We start from the raw sequence: 18,344 nt of genomic DNA, 5'->3' as shown, positions 1-18,344 counted from the left end.
CCCCCCCAAAAAAATAAAATAAAATAAAATAAAAAATAAAAAGAATCTGCCTGCTGAGGCAGGGGACACGGGTTTGATTCCTGATCTGGGAAGATCCCACATGCCACAGAGCAACTAAGCCGGTGCGCCACAACTACTGAGCCTGTGCTCTACAGCCTGCGAGCCACAACTACTGTGCCCATGTGCTGCAACTACTGAAGCCTGGGCACCTACAGCTCATGCTCTGAAACATGAGAAGCCACCACAATGAGAAGCCCAGGCACCGCAACAAAGAATAGCCCCCACTTGCCACAACTAGAGAAAGCCCTCACACAGCAACGAAGACCCAATGCAGCCAAAAACAAAAACAAAACAAAGCATATAAAATAGACCAACAGGCACAGGCATGGTTGATAATGACCCTCACTTGTCAGCCCATCACCAGAGTCTCTCAGGAAGCCTTTCCCACCTTCCACAGAGGCATCCGTGTGGCTCCTAAGGGACACCACTGCCCAAGGCCTCCCTGGCCTCAGGTCTCTGGGAATGACTGCATCTTCCACACCTCGTGTTAAAAAGCCACTTCCTTGGCAAGGTGTTCTTACCACTCTGCCTCTCACTTTCAGATCCCACCAGGACCAGGGTCAGTGTCTGGGGCTAGAACATGAGATTTAGAGGCAGGCAGACCTGGGTATGGCCACTAGATGAGCCACTAAATTGTGTGAGATTTTAAGAACTTTGATAATCACTTTGATACAGTAATTTTTCTTTATCACTAAAACAGCACAGTGATTTCTTTTTCATTGAATTGCTTGTTGAAATGACGTTTAAACCACCTGTTGCACAGTCATAATCTTTTTTGTCTTTCCTTTCCTCTGCACATCACCATGACTCTAAGAAAGGGTTGGGATATGTTGCTTACAAAACACAGAAAGTCCAAGATGCCTAGGAGGAAGAATATAATGAGGACAAGACAGGAAATATAAGGGAAGATAGTTGACCACAGAGCCATGGACAGTGTGGACAGAGGCGGGTGTGAGAACAAGCGAAGGAGGCTGAACTGCATTCACTTTAAACCAGTGGACAGAGACAGCCTCTCTGGATGCGACTAACAAGAACCAAACTTACCATCCTGTTGTCACCACCAGAAAACTGGGTAAAATCGATGAAACTGGACAGCAGGCAGCACAGGACCCTGACCTCTGAAAGAAGGTCAGTAAACCTTCTTTGTTTGTTGAGCACCACAGTTTTCCTGCACTTCCACATGGAGGCAAGTTCCAGATTGTAGGTCCTGGGAAGGAGAACCCAATAAGCCAACCAGTCTTGCTAAGCTGGGGAAATGGGACTTTGGGGGTCTGAAGTGCCTGATTCCAGAGAGGAAGAAGCCTTGCAGAAGGGAATGGCCAGAAATCTGCACTGAGGTCTCTTTTTAGTTTCTATTGAGTATTAGGGCACAGAAACAGAGTGAAACTATAAGTCAAACCAAAGAACCAAGAAGCTACAAATTGAACAATTCCCAGAGCTCATGCAGCGCCAAGAGATGCCTGAAGTCTGAAGAGCTAGAGTGAAAAGCAGTTGTTGAACATCTGGGACAGGACAGTTATTGGGATGTGTATGGGGTGGGACTTTATGAGCAGGACTGAATTGTCACTGGCGTGAAGACTTGCCCCTGCAAAGCTTATAAACAAGCCTTAAAGGATCAAACTGAGTCACAAGTAATTTAAATTGTCTACTCAAACAAAGCCATGTATTCTTTCGAATAATACACACATTCAACAACATAACAATCAGAGTGCCTAGCATTTAATAAAAAATTACTAGACAAACCAAGCAACAGGAAAATGTCATCAACAGCCAGAAGACAAGTGAGTCAACAGAAAAAGACCCAGGGATGACAAGAGGTAAACTAGCAAATAAAACGAAAGCAGCTATTATGACTATGCTCAAATATTAATTATACATTAATAAATACTGTAGAAAAGCATGAACACAGGAGAAAAATGGGCATTTTAGTCTGCTTAGCCTGCTGCAACAAAATACTAAAGACTGGATGGTTTAAACAATAAACATTCATTTGTTACAGTTCTGGAATGCCAGCATGGTAGGGTTCTAGAGAGCTCTCACACTGGTTTGCAGACTGACAACTTGCTGTTGCTGTATTCACATGGTAAAAAGCACAGAAAGAGGCAAGCTTTCTTGTGTCTGTTCCTATAAGGGTTCTAATTCCATTATGATGGCTCCACCCTCCTGACCCAATCACCCCTCAAAGCCCCACCTCCTAACACCATCATACTGAGGGTGAGGATTTCAACCTGTGAATTTGGGGGGACACAAATCTGCAGTATATAACAGGGAAATATTTTAAAAAAAGAACCAAGTGGAACCTGTAGAGATAAAAAATACAGCATCTGAAATGAAAAATTCTCTTAAATCGAAAATGAAAATTCACTTGAAAATGCAAATAACATGAGATTAGATATTTCAGAAACAAAGAACAGTGGACTTGAAGACAACAGTAGGGTCTATTCCAACTGAAGCATATAGAAGAAAAGACTGAAAAAAATTAACTGAGCCTTGAGAACCTCAGGACAGCAGCAAACAGTCCAGCACATGTGTAACTAGAGTTATTAGAAGAAAAGGAGAGAGCTAAGGCAGAAAAATAACTGCAGAAATAATGGCCAAATGTTCTCCAAGTGTGATAAAAACTATACATTCCCAGATCCAAGAGGTCAATTAACTCCAAGCAAGATAAATACACATTTATACACATACACCAATGCACATTATAATCAAAGTCCTGAAACTCAGTAATAAAGACAAAGTTTAGAAACAGAGGTGGGAGAAAACACACTTTGTGACAAGAAACAAAACTAAAAATTACCGAAGACTTCGTGGCAGACAGAATAATGGCCTTCTGAGTACGAATATATCCTAATCCCCAGAATCTTTGAATGTTATGTTACATGACACAGGGAAATTAAGGTTGCAGATGGAATTAATGTTGCTAACCAGTCAATCCTGTGATGAGAAGGCCATCCTGTATTAGCTGGGAGGGCCCACAGTAGTCAGGGGGTCCTTAAAAATGACAGATGGAGGCAAGTAAGTCAGTGTCAAAGTGACACAGCATGAGAAAAGTTCTATCAGCCACTGCAACTCTGAAGATGCAAGAAGCCCCCATGTCAACCACACAACAGAAGCAGTTCTTAGAGGGAAGTTCATAGCGATATAGGCCTTCCTCAGGAAACAAGAAAAACCTCAAGTAAACAATCTAACCGACCACCTATGAGAATTAGAAAAACAAACAAAACCTAAAGTCAGCAGAAGGAAGGAACTAACAAAGATCAGAGAGGAAATAGAGATTAAAAAAAAGATAGAAAAAAATCCATAAAACCAAGAGCTGGCTCTTTGAAAGGGTAAACAAAATTGACAAATCTCTGGCCAGGCTCACCAAGAAGAAAAGAGAGAGAACCCAAGTAAACAAAATAAGAAATGAAAAAAGGAGAAATCTCAACTGATACCGCAGAAATACAAAAAACCGTAAGAGAATATCATAAATAATTATATGCCAACAAATCTGCCAAGCTAGAAGAAATGGAAAACTTTCTAGAAACATACAGCCCACCAAAACTAAATCAAGAATAGATAATCTGAACAGATCAATCACCAGAAGTGAAACAGAATCTGTAATTAAAAAAAAAAAACAAAAACAACAAAAAACCCACTCCCTATAAACAATAGTCCAGGACCAGATGGCTTCACAGGCGATTTCTACCAAATATACAAAGCAGAACACAACAGGGAATTCCCTGGTGGTCCAGTGGTTAGGACTCCACGCTCTCACTGCCGAGGGCCCGGGTTCAATCCCTAAGTCAGGGATCTAAGATCCCACAAGCCGTGCGGTGGCCTAAATAAATAAATAAAAATTTGAAACAAAACCAAAGAAGAACATAACAATTTGGTCAGGATTCATCCCCATGGTGGATCCTACCTGAGTGTCCGAGACCTAAGGAGCGAAAGCTGAGGCTTAATCATAAAAAATATGCAGTTAATAGTTTATTATCTAACCTGGAGGGCAAGTACGGAATCTTTTAAAACTATAGTTCAGATATTTGACATATTTTAAAATACATTAGATATAATGTAAATGTATCTAAATTATAATGAGTGTTCGTATACTTTAATAGTCATGACAACGAACATAAGCTTTTCCAGAAGATGCAGGTTGCTAGGAGGTTCCCTGGTGGCTACTATACTATAATGATAGCAACACGGAAAAACAAGACCTGTTAGGAGCGGATTAGCCTTGGAAACACAAGCATGTACTGACACAAAATGATCTCAAAGATATTTTAATCGAGAAAAAATCCCAAGTAAACTTCTACCTTCAACCACACTAAGGAGTCAATATCAAAAAGATTCATAACACAGCACACAAAGATACTGGATTAAAACAAAACTAAACGCACGGCTGAGTTGGCTAGGAAATACAGAAAATTCTCTGAGGCCATCAAAACCAACAGGAGCAAGAGGGGTGGCTCCCAAAGAGGGGTGAGCGGGCACTGCCCTGGGATATGACTAACCCAGCAACCCAGAGTTGTGGTCTGAAGGGCCACCCAGGAGAATTTTGAAGAGGCCTAGAATCCTCTGTGGTGCCCAAAGAGACGCTCCCTCAGTGCAGAGGGGACTGAAAAGCATGACCCCACTAAAGCAGACACTGAGGAGATGGGACCGGCTCGCCGTGGCTCTGGCTGGAAACCATAATCTCAGACAGGCAATCACATTGTGGTGGGCCTCAATTTCCAAACACAAGGCAACAATTTACTTTAAAATCATTCTTGGTTGGTAGTGCCCTCCATGATGAACTGAAACAGACATAAAGAGAAACAGAAAAACATAAGAGTGCCTGAGAGAAAATCTGGATTAGAAACAAAGACATAAACATTGGACCAAAGCAGAGTTACCAAAGCAACGAGGGGAGTGAAGAGTCAGAGGCACCCAGACTCCAGAAAAGAATTTACTTTCAGCCCAGAATTTTAAAATGAGCAAACCTCTCTCTCAAAAACAAGTGGGATGTATATTTATTTCCAAACAGACAGAGTTTACCATCCAGTGTCTTAGTAACTTTTAGAGCATGTACTTCAGAAAGAGGGAAAAAAAATCACCTTAGAAGGAAGGTACAGTATAAATGTCTGAGCAAAGAAGATGGTATTGGTTAGAAAAAACATAAGATGATACTAAAACACTGGAAAAGAATGGCATAAAGTATAAGTGGATGAGGTTAGAGTTTATGCATTCTAAGGGCTTCTATTATTTTAAACTTTAGATTTCGTTAAAGAATTGTGTTAAAATATCAAAGGTATATGTTAAAAGAATAAAGGTTCAGAATATGAGCTGCAAAGCAGTAGAGAGGAAATATTGAATGAGAAGAAAACCTTCAATCAATTTGTGGTAATTCATTTACAAAGATGGCCAAAATAATTTTTTCCATTCCTTTAATCACACCCCTTTGCAATAGGACATTTCCATGCTTCCTACACACTAAAGGTACCAACCAGTGCAATACAGCTAGAAAAAAAGAAACAAAAAAATGGTCATTGTTTGCGGTGATGTCTACAGAGAAAACAAATTTTTTTTAATTCACAAATAAGAGTTCAGTAAGTTTCTAACATGTAACAACTTTATACAATAGTTATTTGATTTTTATGTCTTCAAATAGTAGTAGTAACAGTAAATGTGATTCACAAAATGTATTATAGTAAAAATAAGGTCTTTAGGGATACAACTATAAAAACTACATGAAGACATTACAGAAAATTGTAAAACTTTTTATACAGACTTTAAAGGAAGTATAAGTAAATGCCAGTCTTTATCATATTCATAAGATGTCAGTTCTCCCCAAGCTGATGTATAGACTCTATGTAATTGTGTAAAATTTCTAGTAGATTTTTTTGGGTGCAACTTGCCTCAGACATTTTAAACTCCCTAATGGCCTATTTGAGGACGGGCAAATGGATTTCATACTACTCCCTTTACCTCATGGATATAAATTTATTTTAGTCATGGTCTGTATGTTTTCATACTGGACTGAAGCCTTCCCTTGCAGACAGGCTACTGCCTCTTCTGTAGCCAAAGTCCTTTTGGAAAAGATTATCTCTACTTGGGAAACTCCTCTTAAATGTTAAGGTGGTCAAGGAACCCATTTTTTAGGCCAGATGCTTTGACAAGTTTGTGCTGTTTGGCTGGTTTTACAGCACTTTCACTGCACTTACCACCTCAACCTTCTGGTTTAGTCCAGTGCTCTAAAGGCATTATTAAGACTCAATTGGCAAAACTTGAGGAGGCCCCTCAAATACCTTGTCCAAAAGCACTGCCGTTGGTCCCTCTAACTCTCAGATCCACCCCCTTTGGAACTCACGCACTCACCCTTTGATACAGTCAGAGGATGCCCACAAGCACTTGGCTCCTTCCTGCTTGTTCTGACCCACAACCGATAAAAGGGGAGATACTCCAATACTGCCAAGACCTAATTGCTTCTATTAAAAACAACCATGTTTTGGTAGGGCAGCTTTTTCAGTGTGTCCTCAGGAGATGAAGACCTTGAGCACCACGCCTTGCAACCTAGAGATTTCATCTATTGGAAACAATAACTCCAGAGTCTCTTCAACTTCAATGAAAAGGCCCCTGTCAAGCACTGCTAACCAAACCTTGTGCTGTCAAAAGGCATAAACTCTTAGATTCACGTGACACACCTAAAGAAAGCCCCAAATCTTGGCTGGACCTGCACGTCATCCTGTGACCTCAAAGTAAAGATTTCCTGGGACTGGAGCAAATGACATCTGAGGAGACAGTTTTCCCAAGATCTAGACCAGGCCTGTTGGGAGTTTGTTGCCAAATGTTTGATGATGACATAACGCGATCAAACGATCTCCAATGTCCCTGATCTTGATAACATATGGGCTTTAGATAAAAAGTGTCTGAGAGTTCTCCATCCTTCCTTGTTATCTGAATGTAACCTCAATTGGTTTCCAATCTGTGTACTTTCCTTCCAACATGGGACACTACCCTCATTCCTGGCATTGAGGAGCAAAAAGCCATTGAAATTGGAAAACCTGACTCCTGGTCAGCAATGTTTTCAGAGGAAGATCTTGATCAAAGGGGGGAAATGTAAAAAATTAATAAACAGAAACCTCAGTTAAACAGAACTGGGAGACCAGAAGGAGGAGCTCTCCTGACCTGTGATGAGAGCGGAGCCCAACAGAAAGAAGAAAGACTCCTCTTCGTTCCTGGCAAGGACTCAGCCAATAAAAAGCCAGACTCATTATTTACTGCAGCCCTTTCTACCTCCTTCTCTCCCTTATAAAAGTGTTCTCTTTCCCCAGTGGCCATCAATAAAATGAACAGCCAGAGTGACAGGAAACCCAAGTTGGCCACTTTATTCTTCCTGGGTCCTTGACAAACCCCATTTTTCAGTTTTTGCATTTCTTTCTCCACCATAGTGCATTTAAGATAATCCAAATTATGAAGTGACACTGGTGGGAAGACTTCCACAAAATTGCAAAAACAGTTTACCAGCAAAGTTTATCTGATCTTCCAGGGCCATAACGTTAGAAGAGCTATTTCTGTCCCCAGAGGGCTCAGACCTCCTCCTCCGGGACCCTTTGAACACCTACAGCTAGACGTCATTCAACTGCCATTTAGCACAAGTTATCAACACGTTCTTGTTCTTGTGTGTATGTTTTCTGGATGGGCTGATGCCCTCACAGTGGCAAATAAAGTATTAAAGAATGTTTTCCACTTGGGGTGCACCTTCCATAATCTCCAGTGATTGGTGCATCCACTTCAATGGGCAAATTATACAAACATAATGAAAGCCCTGTAAACTTCTCAGAATTGTCACTGTCCCCATCATCCTCAATCATCAGATAAAGCTGAGAGAACTAATAAGATCCTTAAACTCAAAATCTGTAAACCTGCCGAAATTACTGGACTTCCCTGGCCTTTGGTCTTGCTGACTCTTTGCAGTACCTACTTCGGGATCCATAAACTCACTCCACATGAGACAGTCACCAGCAGACCAATGTCTATCGGCATATGACCTTCTGCTGATCCCTTGGCGTCTCATGCTAGGATGACCAGCTACTGTGTGTCATTAATGTCTCATGCTCAAGCCTGTCATCAACAGGTCAAAGAAGCTTTTCTGGATCCCAGTTCAAAGAATCCTGTTGGTCACAGTCTGGAGCCCTGTGACTGGGTATTCTAGAAATGTCATCGGAGGAAGACAGCCCTCAAGCCCCTCTGGAAGGGACCTTACCATGTGCTCCTGACCACTAACACTGCTGCAAAACTAGAAGGCACTGAGTCTTAAGAACACAACTAAAGAAGGCTCCTCCTGACCTCTGGGCCAGCACAGACACCGGAGACCTCCAAATCAAACTGATGAAGAGAAGTAGCTAACATCAGTGCAGACGCTTCCACCCAAGATGCCAGATCAAGACTTCATACTTTAACTGAAAATGAAACGTTTTCTTTCTTTCCTTTACTCTGACGTTGGCCTGGAAAGATAACGACCTGTCTTTAGATTTGTCCTCACTCACTAAGTAATCAGTCTCAAGAGCAGCACCCATCTTTGCAAGGCATTTAGCATAACATTTTATTTTAGGCTAAGAGAGTCTCTCCCCACAGGTGCAAAAAAACCTGACTAATCCTTGGATTGAACAAATAAACACAGCCATTCCTAAAAACAATGTGCCTCATAAGGTGATGCTAGCTCAACACTTCGAGATGAGTTCCAATGCTACGACCTTAATAAATATAGACTTTGGATGAGAAATGGCTGAGAGTTCTCCCTACTACCCTTCCTTGTTACACAAATGTGACCTCAAGCAACTTTTGTCCACAAACTTCCCCTCCTATGTGGGATACCACACCCAGAAAAGGTCCTTCCTGGGACCAAGGGACAAACCACTACATGTGGAGACCCTGACTCCTGATCAGTGATGCTTTAAGGAAAGATCTTGTTCAAAAGGGGTAAACGTGAAAATTAATAAAGGAAACCTCAACTATAATTGGAGTTGGGAAGGCCTGTAGAGGGAGCTCTCACGCCTACCACTGGGGGGTCAATTACCCCAAACAGGAAAGAGAGGGTCCTCGCATCTCCAAAAGGAAGATATCTCTACCTTCCCGGCAGGAGGAAGGGAGCTGTTCTTTCCACCCAGCAACAAGCTCAGCCAACAGACAATGCTGCAGCTCAGCCAATGAGAAGCTGTCATCACCCTAAACTCTCACTTTCCTGAAATGAACTTTCACTTTTCTCTTGCTGATGACATCCTTGTACCACCTTCCTTTCTATAAACGCCTTCCATTTTGTGTAACTTTCTTGTGTAACAGAGTATCTCTCTGCTTGCCAGATGAGATGCTGCCTGATTCATGGATTGTTTAATAAAGCCAATTAGATCTTCAAATTTACTCAGCTGAATTTTCTTTTTTAAAAATTGTATATTTAAAGTTAAGGTTTTTAACAACCTTTTAGTTATAAACGTGATTACAGATTTATGTATTTTTTTTTTTTTTTGTTCTATTTCTCTAGCTCAGCTACAATTTACTAGGCTTTGATTAAGGAAGAAATATTTGGGGAAATAAGGGGATGGAGGTATTGAGAGTTACTGTAATGAAAAATCTCATTAGCTACTTCTGATTTATAAAAACCATAAGGACCTTAACCTCATTTAATAGCATGAAGGGGAACTACTTTAAAAAACTTGCCATTCACCCAAAAAACAGCTATGCCTAAGTTTTAAAATATACCTTTATCAAAATATAATTATAGGAGTAAAAAGGCTATGAAGGCCAACAAAAGGGAACTAGGCTCCTATTTCTTTCCTAGCAACCTCAACACGCACAGACACACAATGGCAGTGCACTTTATCTAAGGTCCTTTACAGCCCAGCAATTCAGTTACCATATGCACACTTTGTCCAAAATACAACTTGGATTCAAAAAGAAATAAAAAAAATTACAAGGAAGGAGGGTGCTGCGTTCTAAGAGAAATATTAGCTAAGCATGAAGTTTCCTGGTGATCTCATTTATCTCATCTTTCTTACCTCTAGTTTTCCACTTCTTAAAAAAAAAAAGTGGCACAAAAGAAAATTTAACAAATTTAAAATAAATGATGCATAACCATCTGGAGATTACTAATTAGTTTTCTTCATAACAATGCATAAAAATACAGTCATCACATATGTTGGCATAAATAACAGATAAGCTAATTATAGTAACTTCAATTAAACAGTGAAGTCAAACGCTTATGTATCACTTACACTTGTTCCACAACTTTTAAAATCTTTGCAGAGTTGCACTCTACTTTCTCAGTTGTCTTCAATGTCATAAGTTCAGAAAACTGGTTTCTGCCCATGCCAATCCAAGAAAAATGTTCCATCCAGGAACATGTACCGCTATGATCATCCCTCCTTTCTGAAACTATCCTTCCCTCTGGCTCCCCTTGCAACAGCCTCTCTTGGTGCTCTCTTTCTACCTATCTAACTACCAACACCTGTGGAAGCTTCTCTTCCTCTGTTCACCCCATAAATGTATTCTACTCTGGAATGCTATCCCAGAGTCTATGTACTTATCTTCCTAGGTGATCACATGCACTAAATAATCACCTTGCTTGTGATGGCCAATCCTCCATCTCAGTTCCTCTGTCATGTCTACCACATACATACACCTGCTTACTTGGAATATCCACCTGTGTGTCCACTAAGGTGATTACACTATCCATTCAAATCTTTCTCAAGATCTATCTTCTCTATCCCAGTGATTCATATCACTACTCATCCGGGCACGCAGATCTGAAATCTGGACACCATCCACTGCCTCTATGGTCATTTGGTCACCATGTAATTTCTGTTCTGTGTTATTAATATCCCTCAGATTTATCTTCTCCCCAGTACTGTTACTACTCCCCCAGAACAGGTCCCTTATTTCTCTAACAGTGTGACCCAACAATCTCGGAATAGGCCTCCTGCCTCCAAGTCTGGACTGCCTCCACTTGGCTCTTGCCCATGGCTGCCAGTGTACCTCTCTTAAACCTTTAGATCTCTGCTCCCCCAAATTCAGGGTAAAGCCCCAGTTCCTCAGCCAGGCTTGCAGTGGTGGGTGGGTGTGGGAGCATCTGTACAATAGAGTCTGTTTTCTCACCACAGTATGAGGTGAGATTATTATTAGAGTAACACATAAGTGGAACAGGAAGGTTGTGGAGGTTCGAGAGAAGATAGGAACAAATCTCAGAAATCGAGAAAAGTAAATTTGCAAGGGAAATGTTACAGCACTGCTGAGGAGAAATGAGTTCCAGCAGCAGGTCTCTTTCTTGACTTAAGGTGACAGCAGTCAGTGTTGTGTAAGGACCACCACCCTGCTGAGAAAAAAATGTCGAGCTACTCCGATGCAAATATGGGCTTAATGAGGGTGTTGGGCTTTTGCCTGGTGAGTATGACAGTGTACACTACATGCAGGCATTCTTCCAGTGCAGGGATACAGCAAGAAGCAAAGCAAAGCTGCTCTCTTACATTGTTTAGGGACAAATAAATAATGCAATCGCAGAGAATGGTTCAATGGTACAAAGAATATAAAACTGATGTGGGGGGGGGGGTCAGAACAGTATTTGAGATTATTTATTCCCACTATATTCTCAGGTCTCCCAAGGATGGCACTCAGCTGGCACCACTACAACCAGTAACTGCCTTATGGCAGCAGGACTCAACTCTCAAAGAGGTGTTTAAGTAGAGGCCATAAAATCTTGTCTTGAGTAGCACTGGGATGATGGGGAATGCAAAAGAGGGTGGACTGATGGATAATTGGGCCAGATGAAATCAGAGGCACTTAAGAGTGTGGTTCAGAGACCACAAAATGCCTGAATTATAAGAATAAGAGAGGTCTCTACTATATTGTGGGAGCTAATGCAATTAAAATGTTTGGTCAGCATTGGGTATAGTCTCTTGGATTGTCTGAGAGAGACTTTAGCTTTAGAAAATGAAGCACATTGAAAAGACTTTGATGGAATGTAAAAAAACATGAATATACGCGTGTTTGGTAATCTGAGCACAAAGGTTAATGTAAGAAAACTGTTTTATTACTGAAGGAGGCCTAATTATAAACAAAGATTTGGCATATATTATTTGTACTAAGTTGGAATGCATTTTTTAGTGTATAAATTTTAGGATTTTGTCCTGATAACTGGAAAAAATACGGGACAAAAAATTGGCCATATTCTTACAGAAATGTATTTTGAAATCCATTGTTTTCACTACATGTCACTGCACATCGGTTCATGAGCAACCATGTTCAAAGCTGGACTGTTTTTTCTTCCACATTTTAGACACATTTAATCTACATAAGTTTCTCCAAAGGATTTGGTTTGCTATTGTCACTCTCTGTCTTCCAGATAATGTACAATGTAAGGTCCACTAAGACACATAGGTTTTCTTATTCACTGCTGTGACTCAGTACCCCAAAGAATGTCTGGGGAGATAGGAGGCATCCAAAAAAATTTTCAGTCATACGACCCTTGAAGAGGACCAGAGAAGAAATAAAACGGTAACTGAAAGTACTGGAGGAAGAGATATGAAGAAAGACTCACATAATTAGGATTAGTTTAATGATAAAAGGTGAAGCATTTCACACCTGTAAGAAAATATAGGTTATTATCCCTATACGAGTTATGATTTCATTTATAATGGAGAAGTATAAGAATTACTAAGCCTGAATTACATAATAACGAGGATAAAGCATCTTCATGGTAGGCTGGTAAAACATGAACAGATACCCATCCATCTAGTGTGGCGGGATACTGCCTCCCATGCAAGTGAACTACCAGACAAATTCCGAAGGCCTCTACCCACACTTGGAATCATCATAATGACTTCTTTCGAAAGATATCAGATGTGGCTGATCATGTGTGGTTGGTATGCAACATTCCTAAATTCCACCTGGGTTGCAAAACTTAATTTTGCTATTCATTCAAAAAAAAAAAATGGAGTCCAAAGAAAATTTCAATGCCCTGTCTACAAAATACAGATTCAAAATATTACACAGTATAATCACATATTATGCGAACAACTATATGAGTGACACACTCACTAACGTTTTAAATGTGAAATCTAGCAAATTGCTTGGCTTCTCTTTTAATGAGTTGTAGAATTAAGGACTCCTTTCTACCCATAAGCAAAAAAGAATATTCCATGAGCTGCCAGGCCCTTCTAATTCGTAACTAAAGGACACTGATGTCAGTCAGAGACCATCTAGGAATCAATGAGTAGGTTTTCCACTCTGAGTCACGAGGACCTAAGGACATGGAAACAACAATCGCTCTGATATGTGATGGACCAAATTTCTGCCTCTATTGTCATGATTACCTTAAATGATTAAATGGTATTCTTCCATCTAACAAAGAGCTGTGCTTAATGTTGAATCAAATTCCAGTATAACTCATTCGCTGTATATCATTGTTAAAGACACTGGAACAACCTGTAAAAACCACAGAGGAATGGGGCCAGTCTTCAGAGCACTACTTGGCCTCAGTTTCAGGCCATGTCAGCCTCTGGAGAATTCCTGAAACAGCAAGAACCTTCCCAGAGCATGGCTTGTTACAAACCTCAGCTTCAGAAGATATGTATACAACACCAAAGCAGAAATATTTGGAGTAGTGAATGCTTTGATATAATTATAAGTTTCAAGGATTTCAAACAGCAATAGATTAATAGATTTTTTCTAATTTTTTTTGTTTCTTTAATTTTGTCTGAAGTTTTCCATACCTGCTTATTTCACAGGAATATAGGAAGAATCAATAAGATAATATTTATAGTTTTTAAGGTCCCTGGAAAATATGTTAAATATTCAGGGGTATTTATACATCCTATAAAAAACAGAATATAATGTTTTGAAGATCAGAAAATCATCAATATACTTTGTATTGGGGCACAATATTTCGACAAAGCAAATAAACACCAGGTTGAACTGAAGTCATAAGTGTAGATAAAACTTAAAAGAATTTCTAAACATTCTATCACAAAAAGATAAAAATTTTAATGCCTTTATAAATATATGCTATTTTAAGTAACTATTGTATTTACTGTCTTTAAAAAAAGTAATAATGAGTATTATCCACAAAACAGCATGTTTAGCCAACTGCTTGTCTGTCAAAACCGTGTGACTCATGATTAAACATCATTTATTTTTCTGTGATGTCAAAATAATCCCTTTTAAACCAATGCATATTCTTAAAAAATGCCTTCTACCTTTCTGCTGAACAGGGAGGGAAATGCAATATATCTCTTCAGAATTTACCTTGAATAATAAATTGTTCCATGTTTTCTTTGAAAGGCTGGATGTGCTCTTCTGAGGACACCTGGTACACTTTTCCCGCTTCAACCTCACAGGCTGAAATTAGAGAGAGATGTTCAGAATGTCACATGGCTAACAGTGCATTAGAACAATTAAAAAATGTATTAGCTAGTGTTAGAAAATCCTGCTAACCATGATAACTGACACATGTGTCTCCACATATTTAGGAACATCCAATGCTAACAAAAGGTTTCACTTTAGGGGACTGTGAAAATAAACTTAGAAAAATTATAGTCAATATAGTCAATGTTATGCTAGTTTCAGGTGTACAACATAGTGATTCAACACTTAAATACATTATGAAATGATCACCACAGTACGTCTACTGACTATCTGTGACCATACAAAGTTATTACAATATCATCGACTATATTCCTTATGCTGTATATTAAGCCCCATTACTCATTTAATATTTTATAATAAGTGTAAGATTATACCTCTTATCCACGTCACCTTTTTCAACCATGCCCTCACTGCCACCCCAGCAACCATGAGTTTATTCTCTGTGTTTATAAGCATCTTTCTGTTTTGTTCCGTCATTTGTTTTGCTTTTTGGATTCCACATATAAGTGAAGTCATACAACGCTGGTCTTTCTCTGTCTGACATATTCCACTTGGCATAATACCCTCCAGGTCCATTCATGCTGCCGCAGATGGAAAGCTTTTCTTTTTTCATGGCTGAGTAATATTCCACTGTGTGTAGGTGAATGTGTGTGTGTGTGTGTATATATATATATATATATGAAACGTATTCACCTACACACATGTATATCATGTATATGCAAAACATGTCTTCTTTATCCGTCCATCTATTGGTGGATACTACTTAAGTTGCTTCCAAATCTTGGCTATTATAAACAATGTTTCAATGAACACAGGGGTGTATATATCATTTTCAATCAGTATTTTTGTTTTATTGGTATAAATACCCAGAAGTGGAATTGCTGGGACATATGGTAATTCTATTTTCAATTTTTTTGAGGAATCTGTTTTCCACAGCAGCTACATGAATTTACATTCCCAGCAACAGTGCATGAGGCTTCCCTTTTCTCGCCATCCTCCTTGCCAATACTTACTTCTTGTCTTTTTGATAACAGCCATTCTAACAGGTGTGAGGTGATATCTCACTGTGGTTTTGATTTGCATTTTTCTCACTATTAGTGATGGTGAGCATCTTTTCACGTGTTTGTTGACCATCTTTTTGTCCTTTGTCCACTCAGGTCCTCTGCACAATTTTTAATTGGCTCATTTGTTCTTTTGTACATTAAGTTGTATGATTTCTTTATATAATTGGGATATATGAGCGTCAAATACATTATCTGCAAATATCTTCTCCCATACAGTAGGCTGCCTTTTCATTTTGTTGATAGCTTTCTTTGCTGTGCAAAAGTTTTTTGTTTGATATAGTCCCATTCTTTTATTTTTGCTTTTCTTACCCTTACCTGAGGAGACGGATCTACAAAAACATCCCTAGGACTGATGTCAAAGAACATACTGCCTATGTTTTCTTGTAGAATTTTGTGCTTTCAGCTCCTACATTTGAGCCTTTAACCATTTTGAGTTTATCTTTGTATATAGTATAAGAAAATAGTCCAGTATCATTCTTTTGCATGCGGCTGTCCAGTTTTCCCAAAAGCATTTATTGAAGGGGCTTTTCCCCACTGTATATTACTGACTCCTTTGACGTAGATTAATTGACGATGTAAGTGTGGATTTATTTCTGGGCTTTCTAGTCTGTTCCAGTGTTATATGTTTCCCTGCCAGTATCATATTGTTTTGATTACTATAGCTTTATGCTATACTCTGAAATCAGGGAGTGTGATATCTTCAGCTCTGTTCTTTCTCAAGATTGCTTGGCTTTTGGGGTCTTTTGTGGTTTCATACAAACTTTAGGATATATTTCTAGTTCTATGAAAAATGCCACTGGTATTTTGATAGGGACTACACTGAATCTGTAGATTACCTTGGGAAGTATGGACATTTTAACAATATTAGTTCTTCTAATCCATAAGCATGGTATATCTTTCCATTTATTTGTCTTGTCTTCAATTTCTTTCATCAACATCTTAGAGTTTTCAGAGTTCAGGTCTTTCACCTCCTTGCTTAAATTTATTCTGAGGTATATTTTTTCTTGATGCAATTGTAGATGGGATAGTTTTCTTAATTTCTCTTTCAAATAATTATTATTAGTGTATGGAAACACTACAGATTTCTGTATACAGTAAATCCCTTACATATGAACGAGTTCCATTCTGAGGGCACATTTGTTAAGTCCAATTTGTTCCTAAGTCCAACAAACTTAGCCTAGGTACCTAACTAACACAACTGGCTATATACCGCTGCTTTTACACTTTTTTCTGGACATCCTGGGCTTGAAATAAAAATACTATACTACTGTACTCTATACAGTACTGTGAAGTACACAAAAGCACAACCACTTTTAGAGGATACAATGTACACCAGACACGTGAACAAACTTACGTGACTGGACATGCGAATGCATGGTTGCATCTTTGAAAGTTCGCAACTTGGAAGTTTCATATGTAGGGGACTTACTGTATTAATTTTGTACACTTTAACTTTACTAATTCATTTATTAGTTCTAGTAGTTTATTGGTGGTGTCTTTAGGATTTTTTATATATAGTATCATGTCATCTTCAAACAGTGACAGTTTTACTTCTTCCTTTCCAATCTGGATTCCTTTTATTTCTTTTTCTCGTCTGATTGTCGTGGCTAGGACTTCCAATACTATGATGAATAAAAGTGGCAACAGTGCAGATCCTGGTCTTGTTCCTGACCTTAGAGGATATGCTTTCAGCTTTTCACCATTGAGTATGATGTTTGCTGTGGGCTTATCCTACATGGACTTTGTTATGTTGAGGTATATTCCCTCATATTCACTTTGTGGAGAGTTCTTATTATAAATGGATGTTGAATTTTGTCAAAAGCTTTTTCTACATCTATCGAGATGATCATATGATTTTTATTCTTCAAATTATTAATTGGGGAGGCTTTTCATAGTCTACCTGTCAAGGCTTGCATCCAAGTCATTTTGAAACATAATCTCCAAGGACAAGACTCAAAAAAGATTAAAATAGTGGTTCTAATGTGCATTACTGTGTGAAGGAGGGAGGGGTAGGAAGGACGCTGACTGGGTTCATATCTTGAGTGGCTTGGGGATGAAGAACACAGGAGGAAGAGTATTTCTCAGAGGAAAGAAAGTTAATTTGCTTTTGAACTTGCTGGGTTTTAAGATGCCAATGGAATATCTAAGCGTAGTTTCCAGGAAGCAGTTGAGTGTATAAGTTTGCAGATCAGAGTGATACAGGAAAACTCTGAATAACACTGCTTGAGAAAAGCACGTCCAGTGAGAAAAAGAAGGAGCCAAGTTGAACACCTGAGCAATGTCAACTTTAATGAAGAAGCAGAGGAAGAGAAGGCCAGATCCAGCTGCATGTTAAGAAAAGTATATAAGTTTTGCGTATCTATCCTAAAGAAGGATTTCAGAAAAATCTGATCCATAACAATTAAATGTCTATAAATTAATGCCAAAATAGTTCCTTATCACCTAAATGTAATCAAAGAGGCAGAGGTACCACACACACAAACCCCACAATACCTTAGTTTGAATGTGGCAGACTTAGCATTACGACCAGTGGAATAAGTTCACTGAGGTCACCACTTTAAATGCCAAAACAAACAGGTGTTTCACATGTGTACTCTTCAACAAGAATTTTGAAAGTGAACACTGTTTTAAACTGAAATGAATGGTTTTGCTCCTTAAATAATTATTTCAATGAGAGGAATTCTCATTTTTTTTTTTTGTCACTCTCCATACACGTGATGCACTTCTGTGGACAAATCCAGTGTACAGGCTACAAAAAGCTAAAACATAACAGCTGTGACTTTCAAAAACGTAGGTCAGCCTTTCTGTGCCTCAGGCTCTTTAGCTGTAAAACACAAATAGCAA

General features: G+C 39.1%; 1 protein-coding gene across 1 annotated transcript in view; it reads right to left on the bottom strand.

The window, feature by feature from the left end:
• The window catches only part of LOC130854242 (formin-2-like), a 239,910-nt gene that overhangs the window by 29,786 nt on the left and 191,780 nt on the right, over positions 1-18,344 (bottom strand). The window contains exon 19 of the mRNA XM_057736971.1: positions 14,317-14,409. Coding sequence (XP_057592954.1) covers positions 14,317-14,409 — 93 coding nt within the window. The remainder of the gene's footprint in view (positions 1-14,316; positions 14,410-18,344) is intronic.

This window comes from Hippopotamus amphibius, chromosome 5 (assembly GCF_030028045.1).
Source record: "Hippopotamus amphibius kiboko isolate mHipAmp2 chromosome 5, mHipAmp2.hap2, whole genome shotgun sequence".
In the NCBI taxonomy this organism is placed as follows: Eukaryota; Metazoa; Chordata; class Mammalia; order Artiodactyla; family Hippopotamidae; genus Hippopotamus; species Hippopotamus amphibius.
The sequence above is the reverse complement of the archived record's forward strand: the minus strand, read 5'-3'. Positions and strand labels throughout refer to the sequence as shown.